The sequence below is a fragment of the Tachysurus vachellii genome, chromosome 22 (assembly GCF_030014155.1).
Source record: "Tachysurus vachellii isolate PV-2020 chromosome 22, HZAU_Pvac_v1, whole genome shotgun sequence".
In the NCBI taxonomy this organism is placed as follows: domain Eukaryota; kingdom Metazoa; phylum Chordata; class Actinopteri; order Siluriformes; family Bagridae; genus Tachysurus; species Tachysurus vachellii.
The window spans coordinates 13,568,885-13,585,649 of NC_083481.1; the positions used below are offsets into that span (position 1 = coordinate 13,568,885).

Consider the following 16,765-nt stretch of genomic DNA (forward strand, 5'->3'; position numbering starts at 1 on the left):
AAAACAATAACTGTAGCCATCTTTTTTATACCCCAGTAACCCTGACCAGGCTACTAGTTACTACGTATGATGTAAAGGCGTCAAGGAATCGGCTCATAACCCTGAACATCTCTGGTATGAATTGGAACATCATCTGACATCAGTTCCTGACGCCGGAATAGGCAGAAACCCACATAGACCCGTTTTAAAAACTTGAACAAAGCCTTCACTGAAGATTTGAGGTTGTATTGCTGGAATCCAACTCCATATTCATTCCCCTGATTTGAAGTAGGATATTCAAGAAGCACATAGAGATGTGATGGTCAGTTGTCCACATACATTTGGCTTCATATTGTTGGCCATTCCTACTGTTTCATGGTATATGTTTGTTTGTAGTGTATAAATTAATGTGTGTCAAATGAGTACACCATACCTGGCTACGTGGTTAACGACAGGGGCGAAGTTTGTGGGCCCATAAAGCTGAACTGTCTTTAAGCTCTGATGGTAAGCCTCCAAGATGCCCTCAATCCCATTGCAGTAAGGGTTTTCAATATTACCATTCTGCAACAGATGACAAGGTCAGTATATTTTTGTATGGTGAGTAGGTAAGTGTAAAGATATCCATAAAGCATTGTGATATTACTGAAGGCTGTGCTCAGGTGAGAAAAAATGGTTGCACTGCCAATTAGTGCTATGTCTTAAACTGTATTGTTAATACTGGACTACTGGATCTTACCTAATGCGACACTCTAAACTATTCTCCAGTGCAGGATTTTACAGGAAATGATTATGAGATTAAAGGGATGAATTTAGGTTATGTAAGACTGTACTAGGTGAACCGTATAGGAAACACAGCCTCAGAACAATAAAAACTGGTCTCCCGCCTCCAGCTATAGCAATAGGTCCATTGCCTGTAAGCCTCTATATGGGAGTTTATCATGAGCTGACACACACTGGAACTTCTAGATGCAGTTCAGAAAACTGAGGCTCTGATCAATTTAGCTCGCTTTGAGCCTGCACCCGTCCACAGGGAGAGCACAAAATCCATAATCCCTCCCTGAGAAAACAGGATAGATTGCATTTCTGTACCATAATATAGACACACAGGTACAGCACATCCATCATTAACAGGGAGCTAGTTTTTGAACATTCATCCTAGGAGGAGAGCAAATGAGAATGTTTACTTTTGATAATAGGAAAGAAGATAATGCAATACACATGGCCTTTTACTCATAGAAGAGAATCCACAGTACTTCAAATGCATAAGGATTACACGAAGAGATGGATTGTTAGGAAGTTGAAACAATAAGGACAAGACGCAGATATGTTTGATCAATCACTCACCAAAGGAAACTCATGGGACACACGTCCATCTGGGGGTAATTTTGCCCCAAAGCCCAGTGCAGGGAACATCTTATCACTGTCATAGTCCTGGATGATCTCTCCTACAGCCTTCAGTGCCATGGCATAGGCATTCATCTGGTAAGGGTTCATATAGTGGAGGGACGTGGACTGGGACGGGTTACCTAGAGATCAGAGTTAGCATTGTGCTATACAGTGACAAAGAAGCTACTGCACAGGGTCAATTTATTGTTATCTGAACTGAGGGCAGAGGAACCATAATGGAATGGAAGAGAGAGAGAGAGAGATACTCCTGAAAACCATTATCACATCTTTCAAATACCAGCTATATAATTTCAATCTACAGCTATATAATTAAAATCTGCATTCAGGCTTTGAAAAGTAGTTTCCAGACAATCTTCGTTGTGTAAAATGTGCAATTTTTTTTTTTACTTAAACAAGGTTTCCATTCTTATTTAGAACCGGAAATATTGTTGAAATCCACGGAAATCCCTCATACACTACAGATGTGCAAAATATTAGGTTAAAAAAACACTGGAGCACTCCATTAAATAGGATATTATACCATGCTATGTCACTCAAAGTGATAGAGTCTTTATTCATGAACCGGTATATACACACAGTTCGGGGGTGTACTCACGCCACCTTATTGTTGATGGGTTCTCTAAACAGCTGTCGGTCATGTTGCTTATTTGTGTTGTTTTTCTGAACGAAAACGGCGCCGCAGGCAGCCTTCAACATCAAATCCCATTATGTATATTTTCATACTTTACATGTTCATCAGTTACTAAGCACAATTTCTTGGCCGGGCCACATTAAGTCATATAGACTTTTCTTTTGCAGCTACTTTTAAAAGTATAGTAATTATTAGTAATTGCCGTCAGAGTGCCATTCATCATCAGCAGGTGCAGAGAAGCCATTCTTTAACCAGCCCATTTTGTGCTCAGTTCCCCTCTGGGCAAGACTAGACACCCTACAGTATTTAACGTTCAGTTCAGATCCCCATTGCAGCGGGCTGCCATTACTAACTATTAAATCTTTTAGACAGAAGAGGCATGGTGTTAAATAGTGAAAGACTGGCTTTTGAGTTTGTTTAATCATATATACCTTTTATGAGCAATTTTTAAATAAACCAAGAAAAAAGCGTGTAATCACTTACCATTCGAAGCGGTGAAGTCGATGGCCACTGTGAAATTAATTTGGGTCCTGGATAGAATTGAAAAAGAAAAAGAAAAAAAAAAAACAAGATTTCAGCATCACTAGCCTGGTGCTCATTTATGTGTATACTATCTGTGTGGACAGTATGTGCTATAGCATAACCATATAACCACCCATTCATTTTACTAGTAACCTCTCAAAGGTGAACTGACAGCCATGTACAGTAGGAGCCAACAGGAAGGCTATGGTAACACTCTTTATAGGTTTTTGGGTGGTAGGAGATGAACCTGGTTTGGTCTTCTGCTTCTAACCCATCAGCACCAAAATTCTAACACCAGCCTTCCTGTTAGTAGGTGGGAACATTTCTTTGAGGAAAATGGCCTGGAATGAACTCTCACGTGTGGGTTTTTTACTGTGTAAACTTTAGAGACTACTGTACATGAAACCCTGGGAAATCAGCAGTTTTTGAAATGTGCAGATAAGCCTTTGGTTGCAACCAAAGTCACTGAATTCACATGCTAAATGTGAACATTAGCTGAAGCTCTAGACCTGTATTTGCATGATTTTATGTCTTGCACCACAACCGCATGTGTAAAGTAACCAGTAAATGTAAACGCACACAAAGACACACACTTATGCTTAATGACATCAGTAGCATCTACTCCAGCTGCACAGTCTAATTAGGATAAATGGGACAAGCAATTATATCGAGTTCGTCCTGTAGTGTTGAGCAACCAGTTTACACCCTGAAAAAAAAAACGTCTCGTCACTCACAACACTGCCCTGTCTTTCAATATATCTTTAAAAGAATTTTTTTTTTAAATAATTACAATAAGATATGCACTAAAAAGAATGCGTTCCTTTCCAAGGACTGCAAGTGCTGAGCCCTTGAGCATGACTATTAACTCAAATGCAGTCAAGAATATATTTTTTCTCATTTTAAGAGACACTAATTCAAATCAAACAAAGCGGTAGAGCATTGACAAAAAACATAATCCAATTTTCTAAATGACTGAATGTATGCAGTATTAATCTTTCTAATTTGTTATGCACTATGTAACATAAGAAAAGAAAAAGAAGAAGAAGAATACAAAGCAGTCTTAGGGATTTAAATGGGATAAGGACTAATATATACTGTATTTGTACTTAGGTTTGAAATCCCTAACTAATACTGAGCCTCTTTCCCATTTTTAACCTGGATTGTAAATTAGCCTCTATATTAATTCATGAACGGCCATTAAAGTCGTGAAGCCGATTGCGCATTCAAGCACGAATTGCAAAACAGTTCGGACAATTCAATATTTTGATGAGTACCGGTGCAATGACAGGCAGGGTGATGATATAACCTTCAAACATGTTCGCTAATAGAACCGGTAACGTTCCTGTATGCTTGCTACTATAACAAAATGCTACCATCTGTGCTCCAAATATCTATATATCCATGTGAGCATGGCCTAAATCCTTTGCTTTTCTTCTTTTTTTCCTACTCTACCACTGCGGGAAAGATCTGAGGTAGAAATGCCAGCTGTGTCTGACTGTTCCTCAACTTTGGAGTTTATAATTGGTCTCAACTAAAGAGGCACCAGATATCATGTTTCTTTTCTGTTGTTGCACTCACAGTCAGTCCAAATTCTGGAAAATATATACAAACTACTAGCTTAATTTAAACTAAGGATGAATGAACAAACACTGTAAATGCATCATCCAACATATTAATTAACGTGGCCTTTGTTTGTCCCACAAACTTCATACCTGAGGGCTCACTTGCACCTGCATGAAAGTATTCCCAATCAAGCAACTATTTTGTTGTGTCCCGCAGGAAGTCCCAATGAAGTCCCAATGAAGTCTCATAAATCTTATGTAAAAGGTTCACACAACCGATTATCAGTCTACTAAAAAGAAATCTTGTCATACTGTAGCTGAGATCATTTTTTCCAATGGGATTCATATAAGCTACATCCCTACCATATAAAAGGTTCACAGAGTGATAAAAGCTATTTTCTTAATTAATTCTGAATTTATAATGGGGCACGATGTGTTTCTTTTTTTTTGTATGGAAATGCATTACTAGCCCATGGCCCAGGTATCCAAAAGGAAGATCTATATTTGTCAGCTTGGAGTTACTGCAGTGTAGTGCCCTAGAGAGCTCTTCACTATGCAGGAGCCTGTCGGGGGTATACACAAGGCCACGCATTGATCTCTGGGCAGACAGAAGCTCGTGTCACTATGTATTGGCCACTCATTTGTCAGGCAGAATACAGGGAGCATGTCCACAATGCTGCACTCGACAGGATGACCACTACAGCCTTTTAACTACAGAGACGTATTATATAGTAGAGAGACATTCTCATGAAGTGGCATTCCAGGGAAATTCAGAATGTCTGGCATGTCCTTCTGACATAGGTATCATTGGTTTTACAAAAAAATATATTCCGTTTAGTTAATGTGTAATGTTCTCTTATTTTCACAGTGCCTCTTCTAAACACAACATGATGCTAAGTGCTAGGACAACAGCTTTTAATAAAAATGTCAGGACAGGTCACATGTTGGCTATCTGCCACTCAGGCATCAGAGACCACCACAGATGTAAAGGTCAGATTTAATCAGAACACAGCCTTGCTCTCCCAGCATGGGTTTATTTCATACTAGTACATATGTGTGCGAGAGAGAAAGAGAGAGAGAGAGAAAGAGAGAGAGAGAGACCAATGAGCAGGACCTTGCTGTCTAATAAATATGAAAAACTACTTAAACACTCATCACAAACTGTTAACAAATACATATCTGATATGTCATCATATAGGGAGGAACATTAATTCCCCTTCCATAGGTACAGACCCTGTGTTCCAGCAATTACAATTTGTCAGCTAATTAGTTTCAGGGTGAGCAGAGAACAGCCGTGGTCTTTTCATATTTTGGTGGCAGCATAGGCAAAAAGATTAAAGTTGTGGCCGAATATTAATGCTAATATTTACAGTAGTTGCTATTTATGTGCAATGCTATCTATTTTAAAAGTAAGCGTTTAATCAGTATAATAATTTGCTGGCTAGAATTTCAATCCATGGAAAGAAAATAATAATAATAATAATAATAATAATAATAATAATAATAATAATAATAATAATAATGTCAATGCCATGACCAATACACATCCTAAGGAACCTAGTGCTCGATTAGGTGTCTATACAATGTATAAACTATATACAACCATAGACCATACAACCACTAAGTCATTTTAATAACCCCTAGAATTTCCACACAATGCCAATCAATGGACAGATCTGTAAGAGCATTGCACATAAATAGCGATTAAATACCAGCATTATTATTCGGACAACACAATTTTCTTTATCCTTTTCCCAATTTGTGCCACCAAAATATAAAAAGACCATGGAAGCTGGTTTCCTTTACTATTCTAAGCGTCTAACAACAGCCTTTCACCGTCCTTTCTTCAATACAAAGACACCTGTCCGGACGCGGAAATGAAAAGTTTCCCACGATGACGGTATCTCCGTCATTAACCACTAATTAACACTACAATGAGCTAATGTGAATTTATATGAAGCTGTTTATACAAGGCATACAAGGTATTCATTTCTGCAGCTTTATTATTTGTTTTCTGGTTACATAAGTAAGAATAAAAAGCAATGCAAAACAAATAAAGAGACTTACGCTCTCAGGCCATCTCTGAGTGAATGTTTGGGTGATAAACACAATGCAGACGCCAGCTAGTTCATAGATGTCAACAAGGGGACGGGCAGGTTAGTCAGATTGTTAGTGTTCTTCATATGAATCGTACCACGCAGCTAGATAGGGCTTAGACCATGAAAACTACTGTAATTGTGAATAGTATTGTTTGATATGATGATGATGATTCTTAGTCCGTTCAATTTTTTTTTATTCATATTTAAGTACTCCAGCTGATGATAGTATGGTAGTGTTGTGGTACACATGTTGAATATAGATTTTTAAACTCTTTCATATGGCGTGTTTCCAGGATGAACCCACCACTCTGACGGATCCTCACTTACACTGCTTTCTTTGTAATGCCACCATGAACATCATCTGAGACGGCAGAGCTGGACTTATAACATCACACAGGTAAGTTGTGTCTAACGGCTACACAGACATGTTTACAACAGGGCTGTCAAACATACAGGCACGATAAAGGTCCTCTTATCTCACCAGAAGAATTTGTGTTCTAAATGAAAATGGTCTTGTGTAGTGTAATTTAATTGACAAGTCTGTTTGTCCACCTTGTGGCAATATAGAACAATACACTTAAACTGAGCTCCATGTAATTCTTCATTAGTAAGATAAAAAATTTAATTGTCATCAAAAGATTTAATTTCAGGATAGCACAAGGAACGAGGTGAACAATTATGCAATTTTATTTATTTATTTATTTTTGTTCTTTTTGCGCATCTTTTTAAATGACAAAGACGCCACAAGGAAAGGTAGTTTGTGTGGCATCTGGCGTTGTTGTAAAATACTGGCGTCTCATCGTCAAGTCAAGTCAAGTCAACTTTATTTATAGAGCACATTTAAAAACAACAGCTGTTGGCCAAAGTGCTGTACAGAATTTAAGCATATACTAAAATACAAAACAAGATTCAAAATGCAAAAGTCAACATAGGACACAACAACAGATAATAGACTAAGGTTATACCAGTGAGCTTACCTATGATCATACGCAACAGTAAAAAGATAAGTTTTATGTTGCGTATGTTGGTGCTGTTCTTATATAGGGTGGTAACTTGTTCCATATCTGTGGTGCAGCCATTGAAAAGGCGCGATCACCTTTCGATTTAGGAACAGTCAACTGAAGACTACCAGTTGCCCGAAGTTCCCTAGAGAAATTACATTGTAACAGAAGATCGGAGATATAGGATGGAGCCAATCCATGGAGACCCTTATAGACAAACAGCAGTGTCTTAAAATGAATACGGAATTTAACTGGAAGCCAGTGAAGAGAGATCATCACTGGTGAAATATGTTCCCTCTTCCTTGTTCCAGTTAACAATCGAGCAGCAGCATTTTGGACAAGTTGAAGACGAGACAATAGAGACTGTGAAACACCCAAGTACAGTACATTACAATAATCTAATCTGGATGAAATAAAAGCATGTATTACCGTCTCCATGTCTTTTGATGTTAAGAATGACTTCATCTTTGCAATATTCTTTAGCTGATAAAAACAACTTCTAACCACAGCATTGATCTGTTTATCAAAAGTCAAGGCAGAATCAAAAGTAATGCCTAAGTTTCTGGCATGTGAATGATGATTATTAGATAGAGGTCCCAGTTTATTAGCCACTATCTCCGTAGAAGCAGGGGAGCCAAAGATTAAGACCTCAGTCTTAGACTCATTTAACTGAAGGAAGTTGGCAGACATCCACTCTTTGACCTCTCTCAGACAATCAGACAGACACTGTAAACTGGAGACGTCCTTTGGGTGCACGGGAACATAACACTGAGTATCATCTGCGTAACAGCAGTATGAAACTTTGTGCCTCCTAAATATTGCATACAAAGGAAGCATGTATAAAGAAAATAGAGCAGGACCCAAAATTGAGCCCTGCGGGACCCCATACAAAACTGGTGCACAAGATGATGAATATTTACCAGTCTCTACAGAGAGGGTTCGATCCTTTAAATAGGATACAAACCAATCTAAAACACGTCCTTGAATCCCAATTTGCTGTAAGCGGTTTAAAAGAATGCCATGATCGAGTGTGTCAAATGCCGCACTAAGGTCCAGCAGAATTAAAACCGCACAATTTCCAGAATCAACAATCAACAATAAGTCATTTAGAACTTTCAGCAATGCAGATTCCGTACTGTGTTGAGGTCTAAAGCCAGACTGATATTTATCGAAATCACTATTTTCCTGTAGAAAGGAAGAAAGCTGATTAAACACAATCTTCTCCCAAAACTTTTGATAAAAACGGTAATTTAGAAATGGGACGGTAATTATTTAGATCTGTTGAATCAAGATTTGGTTTTTTAAGTAGTGGCTGTACAGTGGCATGTTTAAAATAGGACGTGCGTGCCACCACTCCATCCATCAATTTATGGATGACCTGCACCAAATAACTGTGAGACACTGGAGTAAATTCGGATAAATATATGGTACTGTATTTGATGTGGACTGAGGGAAGTCCAGAGAGGAGGGAACAATACATATGGACTGAGGAAAGTCCAGAGAGGAGGGAACAATACATGATCTTATACCATTGATTTTGTCAGTAAAAAACTTAAGAAAGTTTTCACAGGCCATAGGAGATGGATCTGGATATAACTTAGACATCGGATTTAGAACGCTATTGATGGTATTAAATAATATTTTTGGGCTATAAGCGTTCTTAGCAATAAGATCAGAGAAGTAATTTGCCTTTGCAATTTTAACAGTTTTTTGATAGTGAATCATACACTCTTTAACGCAATCATATGATACTTGTAATCTACTACTGTAATCTACTACTTCTGTCTAATCGCCCTAGTTTCATCATTAAACCAAGGATGTACACAACTTCTAGGTCTTTTCAGTTTAAAAGGTGCAATAGCATCAAGTATATTTGAACATAGCCCATTAAACTTATTAACTAACTCATCAGGATTAGCACCAGGACCGTTAGACTCAATTTGTTGAGTTTTAGAGGAAATAGAATAAGCATCTAAGAATTTTTTAGATGTAGATGAATTAAAAGAACGGGCATACCAGCCCACCAAGGCCGTATGAGGTACCAAATTAGGAACAGCTATGTTAAAAATAATAGAATTATCATCAGACAAGAAAAATTCTTTGATTTTCTTTGATCGTGGAGGTTGCTGGTTCGAATCTGGCTCAGGCTTGCTCTCCATGCTGAGAGATGTGGGTGGTGGCCTTGGAGTGGTGAGAGATGTGAAAGGAAAGTGGGTGGTTGCCTGTGAGAGGAGAGAGGGTGGCACCTGAGAGGAGTTAAGAAGCAAGAAGGGGAGTGATTGAGGATGCTGATTTTTTTTTGCGTGCATCACCCTGTGTTGCCCTGCATGCCCTGTCTATGGCTGCTCTCATGTTCTGGCCTCCTTGCTGCCACCTTGTCTATGGCTGCTCTCATGTTCCGGCCTCCTTGTGTTCATGCTGTCACCTTGTCTATGGCTGCTCTTGCCCGTTGGCTATCTTGTGCATGCCACCACCTTGTCTACAGCCACTCTTTGCTTATATCCTTGAGTCCTATGAGGGGTTTGATCCAGCAAACACCCAACTGAAAGCCAATGCTCATCCCCATGAGCTATAGGAACTCATGTCAACATGATGCTTTAAACACCTTTTCACCTTTGTCTAATTAAGCCTGAACTAAAAGTAAAGAAAGTTGGCCTCAAACCTGGAATCGCCTGCATTAAGACCCACCATACTAACCATTACACCAGGACAGAGCTGTTAGCATGCCTGTTGCTTATCAGACTTTTGTCTTAATTAACAGCTAAGTTAAATTAAAAACATAGCTGCACAGGCTCAAACCAGGCATCTCTTACATCAACAGCAGTACCATTAACCATTACACTATAGCAAGACAGGTGCTGTTGTGGCTGCTTATGGGACTTTTGTCTTAGTAAACAGCTCAACGCAATTCTAGAGTAAATTAAAATATTACATCTACAGAGGTTCAAACCAGGCAGCTCTTGCATCAGAAACCATAGCAGTAATCACTACACTATTGCAAGACAAGCAGGAAAATGACTGCTTATGGGACTTCTGTATTAGTAAACAGCTCAAAGCAATTATAAGGCAAAGCAAAAGGCCTAGTGACCAAGGACCTCCTACACAAAATCACTAATCATAACACCAACACACTCCACATACTCAACTGTTTAAAAAAAACCTGAAGACTTGAACCAGGAACCTCACACAGCAGAATCACCAGCACTTACCCTTACACCATTGCCACATAAGTAGGACTGCTTCTCTTGACACTTTTATTTTAATAAACAGCTGAACCTGCTCCTTAGCTAAAAAAAGAGCAAGGGTACACATGCTTGAACAAGTGACCTCAAACACCAGAGTCTGCGGCATTAACCACTACCTCAATGCAATACAAGAGGTTCGGCTACACATAGGACATTTGTCATAATAAACATCTGAAGGTGTTCCTGAGCAAAAACAAAAGCAAGAGTATGTGGATTTGAACCAGAAACCTTACACATCAGAGTCCCCAACACGAACCACTACACCACTGCCACGTAAGAGGTACTGTAAGAGGCTGCATGTGACACTTTTATCTTAATAAACATCTGAACATGTTCCTGAGCCCAAACCTAAGGAAGAGATTTGAACCAGGAAACTCACACACCAGAGTCCCCAGCACTAACCACTACACCATGACCAAGCAAATAGCGCTCCTGCATATGACACTTTTATTTTAATAAACAGCTGAACATGATCCTGAGCTAAAACAAAGAGCAATAAGATAGGGAATTGAACCGGGAACCTCACACGTCAAAGTCCACAGTACCAACCACTACACCACTGCCAAGTGAGTAGCACTGCTGCACATGACACTTTTATATTAATAAACAGCTGAACATGTTCCTGAGCTAAAACAAAAGCATGAATATACAGATTTGAACCAGGAACCACACACACCAGAGTCTGTGGCACTAACCACTACCCCACTGTGCTTAACCTGAGCATGAGCTTAACCAACAGCAATGCAATTCAAACTTGAACCAAGGAGCTCACAGGACAGAATTAATGTCACTAACCACTCAATCAACACAGAAGAAACAGGATTGCTGCTGCTTGCAGCACTTTGGGCTCAATCAACATCTTAAAGCAATCCTAAACTGAGACAAAGGTGCCCAGACTCAAACCATGAACCTAACACACAAGCTTCCACAGCACTAACCACTATACCACTTTAGGATAGATGGCCTTTAACAAAAGATTCACCAACTTGAACCAGGGACTTCACACACCAGAGGCCACAGCACTAACCACTATACCACATTGTACTGCTGAACATGACACTTTTATCTTAATAAATAGCTATACATGCTCTTTAGCCGAAACATAAAGCAAGTAAACACAGCTGTGAACAAGGGACCTTCACACCAGAGTTCATGGCACTAACCACTACCCCACAAGGGAGCCTGCTGTGTATAAGGTTTTTGTCATAATAAACAGTTGAACACTGCTCCTGAGCTAAAACAAAAGCAAAGCCACAAAGACTTGAACTAGGACTCTTACATGCCAGAGTCCATGTCACTACACATCAGAGTCTATGGCAGTAACCACTACACCATTGATGGACAAGTGGCAATGCTGTTGCTTATAGGAGTTGTGTCTTAATAAAAGCCTCAAAGCGATCCTTAGCTAAACCAAAAAGCAAAGCGACATTGACTCAACCAGGAACATTGTGCATGAAAGTCCGTAGCACTAGCATCTACAACTCTGCAGGACAGTGAGTACTTATGGGACATTTGTCTTAATAAAGAGCTCAATGTACTCCTGAGTTAAAGCACAGACACACAGCTTTGTACCAAAGGCCAGTACACTAACCTCTACAGTATTGCAAGCAAGGACAGACAGTTGGAAATTGGACTTTTGTCTTAATGAAAGGCGCAAAGCAAGACAGGGAAATGTTTACGTATTTAAATGTTTATATATAAATATCCATGTAGATTGTGTGAGAGTACTGTACCACTAACCAACACACACCAACCCAAAAACGGAGCTGTTGGTGCAGATTTCCTCTGACTCCCCCTGAATAAAGGATCTAAATCTACATGCAGATTTCTGTAAATTTGTGGTGTGGTAGAGTTTGTTGTTAAAATCCAGTCCCATGTGCATTTTTATGGCTGCTGTTTAATCCCAACACAGAGCTAAATAAAATGTTCTGTGAATTACACAAAGGTTACTTGTTTCAGTGTCAGAATAAAATGTTAATGAATATACAGCATACACGGATATCCTGAAGTGTTGTGTAGATAATGTACTGTGTGTGTATGTGTGTGTGTGTGTGTTCAGACTGTACATTTTTTATAAATGCTGTTAAATGAACTGATGGAAGAGGACACTTTAACACTCCTGATGTTCACACACTCACCTCATATGAATGTGGCTCTGTCCTAAACAGCAAGCCGTCCTTAAATCGTATCATATTAATCACTCACTCACTCACTCACTCACTCACTCACTCACTCACTCATTCTCTCTTTGTGTATGTATGTGTAATGCAGATGGAGAAACTAATTTTCCTAGTGAGTGTTTTTATGTCTGTTTATTCCATTTCCCTGACCACTTAACAATGTGACACTGATGCTAATCCAGAGCTCTGTCAGTCCCTTCTTCACTTCCTTAATTACTATTTAATCCCTCTCCACTTCTCTGGTCTACCGCTTTACAAGCCAACTCATAATTGATTTCTATTAGCAGATGTTGCTCACTAGCCTGCTTATTCATTCCTATTACACACACACACACAAAACGGATTACTGAAGACTTTAAGCACATCTTAAAGCAAGCCTGGACTTCAAGATTAAAGTTAAACGTGTATAGTGAAGATGTTTTGAGATATTTTAAACTCATATCAGACTGAAAAGGAATTTGATAAACCCTTCATTATTATAGGTTTGGTATACACTGTTTATGAAATTTCTTCATACAGTAGAACACTTTATACACTAAATGCATGGGACAAGTCAAAGAAAACAAAGAAAAAGTAACGTGTTTTAAGTTCTACAGACTGCACACCAATCAAATATCTCAATTACGTTTACAATCAAATCAAATACAAGCAAACTTTAAAATACACTTCACATATTGTACAGCTGGCATCGCTGTTGTTTCTTTCTATTAATAACTCATTCTCTGTGATCAATAACACAGTAATTTCATTGACACATTGACAGCGCTTCTGTGTTTTTGTTTATAATTGCCACTGTATGAAATTAATATATACAGTAGACTATATAGCTATATAATAACTAGTGGTCAACCGATATGGGTTTTTTAATGGCAGATGCCGAAATCTAGAAAACACTGTGGCCATTTTGGTGAAATGAGGCCGACATAGCATTTAATTTAATTGCAGTAAATGAGACAGAATACTGGTAAAACTAAAAAACCTTTATTGTGCATAATATTTATGTATTATTCACTGAAGAACTTTAGAAATATTCACTTAAAAATTTGTACTTTGTACAAATACTGCAGCTTCTCTTTCTGTCTCTTAAAATATCGACATAAACAAATTACAGAACAGTTGCACTTTGCGTTCCTTGGTGTTAGCTCTGTAAAGTATTCCCATAGAGGATTTGTTTTATGTTCAGCCATCTAACAGAATTAAAAAAAAAGTAGAAAATTAGAAAATGTAGGTATAAAGTAGCAGGGTAGTAGAAGGGTATAGGTAACATTTATAAGTCATTTAATGAACAAATCTGACCAAAAGTCATTAATTAAAGGCAACAATATTATGTGTAATTCCAAGTATTTTATCTACAATACGTAGTGGCTTGTAAAGCCCAGAACACATGTAAAGGTCACTTCACATGAAATTAATCGTAGGAAATTTTATATGGTGCGCTAGGAGTTCTAGCTTACCATCTCGCTTATCATCCTAGCTTTCATTTAGGGAGACACAGGCTTATGAGCCTGCAGGGTAACAGCTGAAGATGATGTAACGCACATGTCTATGGAGGAACCAGTTGCTGGATTGTTTGTGAGGTAAAATGTTTTCAGTTTTTGATTGAATTGCTTTATTGCACATCTGTGTCCCTGCAGGAGCTAACCATGTGTTGTTCAATACCACTGGGCTGCTGATCTGACATCTCAAGGTACTGTTTGAATAAGACTTTGTTGCTTGCCGGAGCGTTGTGTGTACATTAAAAAGTGAAGGATGGCTGGATATTTTACTCTATGTCCAAATTTTGCATTATGTCCGAGTAGGCGTGTTTATAGACGTGCGTTATATGGCGTGTTTATAGACGTGCGTTATATGGCATCAAAAGTCTGACTTGTCGCATACCAGGTGTGAATGGGAAGATTTATCGACCGGTGCCAATATTTAAAAAAAAAATTCAAATATCTACTCATTATACTGTAACCTTCTGTATTCTCCTCTCATCTGTTCAGGCCACTCAAGTCCAACCTGGCAATTCATGTCTTCATGGACCGTGCTTTGTGCACAGGAGCTCTGTCATGCTGGAACCGGACAGTTCCCATGTGGAGAAATTGTAATGCTACTGCATACAAAGATAATGCAAGATTTTATATCATATATCATGTGAGATACTTGTATTTTCTATTATTAATATTGGCTATACTCAATTTGTATGTCACCAACAAAGAAAACCGTTTTAAATGACAAAACAATCTGTAAATTTATGGGGTTGTTTATGGAAGGAAACCATCCACATTGATAAATAGAGCCACAACAGTTAGGCCAGTATCTTTATCTCAAAGACATAAGAATCAAAAATCTATAGACAAAGTTGAGTTTTCTCACTTGCCAGAACTTCAATAGGGAAAAGGCTTGAAGTTCATTTAGCTGAATTGTAAATGTTGCTGATTAGATTCAGTAGACAGATTAGTATATATACTGTATGTATCATTAATGGACATTGAAACCCTTGTCTGTTTTTTTTACGTTAACTGTCTCTTATCTGCTTACTATCTACTAGACATTTTTAAACATCTACATTCCTTGTGCAGAACCATCAAAAGCAGTCTTGTCAAGGATGCTGTCTAGTTGATTGAAGGTGACCCCTTTTTTGCTCTTTCTAGAATATCAGATTGAACAAGCACTTAAAAGCACTGGAGCCATTTTGAAAAAAAAAGAAAAAATATGCCATGCATTATCCAGGCTGAGTGGTTCCCTCAAAAAATATTGGCAAAATAAATCTGTCTGGAGAAGGCGTACGCTGCGCACTCACGCTGCTTTGCGCTCATTCTTTCAGAGACATGACAGTAAGGAACGCCCCGTCTACCCGGGTGAAATTGACGAGCCTGTAAGACATTGCTTATCCAGGCACTGTTTTGTTTTTTTTAGATCTGGTTGTCCTGTTTTGACATGTGACAGGACAGAAGGATAAGTAGCCAGATGTTTATGTCTCAAATTAAACTACATAGTGATTGTCAATCTCTATTAAGTAGTTTTTGAATCAACATAGTTAATGTAAATGTGTAATTACAAAGCAGTTTAGTAGTGAGTTTTATAACAGTGACTGGAATCCTGGGATCCACAGGTCTGTCACTGAGCCACCCTTAAGCTCAGGTGTACTTGTGGACTTTCAAACACTTCGGGCACTGACGTCACCGTTACACATGATTCTGAACTTGGACTTTGTATTTTGGACCTTGGAGTGTATTTTTCCTTCACATTATCTGCTTGAGCTCCTGTCGGTCTGACAGCGTGATGTAACCACAATATTTAAAACTGGAAATTATGTTTTGTTCTAAATGTTTTGCACAAAAAGCCTAATGGGCATGTTGTTTTGCCCAGAGGACAACTCACTGCTCAATTACAACTGGCATTATTTCTTAATTGGACTGTACAAAATGGAAAATAAAAAGCGCAATAAAAATAGTCTATAACCAGTGCATACTGTACATTGGGATTGTACTGTTAGTCTATGATATTTAAAAAAAAAAAAAAGGTAAATAATAAGATGTGCTACAGTAGATCAAGTGTTGTTTTACACACATCTGAATAATGAATGTGGAAGCCATATTATTACAAACGTTCATTTGCTAAGTACATCTAGGGCTATACTGGTGACAATTATATTGGCAATAAACACAATTATTAGTTGTTGATTTTAATGCTTGATATATTATTCCTCATCGTATTAGTATTTTATTTTTCATTAAAAAAAATGATGTTTGCTTTCAGGTTTAAAGGCAAGTGACTGTAGTGGTCTAGACACCGTTTTGAACACCCCGACTTGGAAAAAAAAGAAAATAAACCTGGCAGCCTTGGAGGACTGAACTGTAAACACCCGTTGACTCTTACATGCCAGATAACATCATGAATGATGCACATAGAAAATCAGCTTCAGCATGTGTGCAACCTGTCTCTGAGTACGAGTAACGTTCCTCAAATACATATTGAAATAAACTTATATAAAAATAAACTTATGAAATAAACTCTCCCACTCTGTCTCACTTTTAAATCAGCGTTCAAATACAAAAATATGAACACATATGCCGTTTCTATGTATGGAAACACAAAGTGGCAACAAAACACAGAATGATTCAGAGAGTCAATAAACACCCCACAGCTGCTGG

The 16,765-nt window shown here is 38.3% G+C and overlaps 1 protein-coding gene and 1 long non-coding RNA gene across 4 annotated transcripts in view; one reads left to right on the forward strand and one right to left on the reverse strand.

Annotated features, from left to right (window-relative positions):
* Positions 1-16,611, forward strand: part of LOC132838433 (uncharacterized) — a 38,020-nt gene extending 21,409 nt beyond the window's left edge. The window contains exons 3-6 of one of the 3 annotated variants that reach the window (XR_009647635.1): positions 6,494-6,597; positions 14,261-14,313; positions 14,612-15,486; positions 16,371-16,611. This is a non-coding gene — a long non-coding RNA (uncharacterized LOC132838433). Of the gene's footprint in view, positions 1-6,493; positions 6,598-14,260; positions 14,314-14,611 lie in introns of all 3 variants that reach the window. The other 2 variants (XR_009647636.1, XR_009647634.1) reach the window with 2 other exon arrangements.
* The window catches only part of cpne5b (copine Vb), a 107,915-nt gene that overhangs the window by 12,071 nt on the left and 79,079 nt on the right, over positions 1-16,765 (reverse strand). Inside the window, exons 14-16 of the mRNA XM_060858744.1 lie at positions 2,501-2,547; positions 1,324-1,505; positions 413-540 (exon numbers count right to left, since the gene is read on the reverse strand). Coding sequence (XP_060714727.1) covers positions 413-540; positions 1,324-1,505; positions 2,501-2,547 — 357 coding nt within the window. The remainder of the gene's footprint in view (positions 1-412; positions 541-1,323; positions 1,506-2,500; positions 2,548-16,765) is intronic.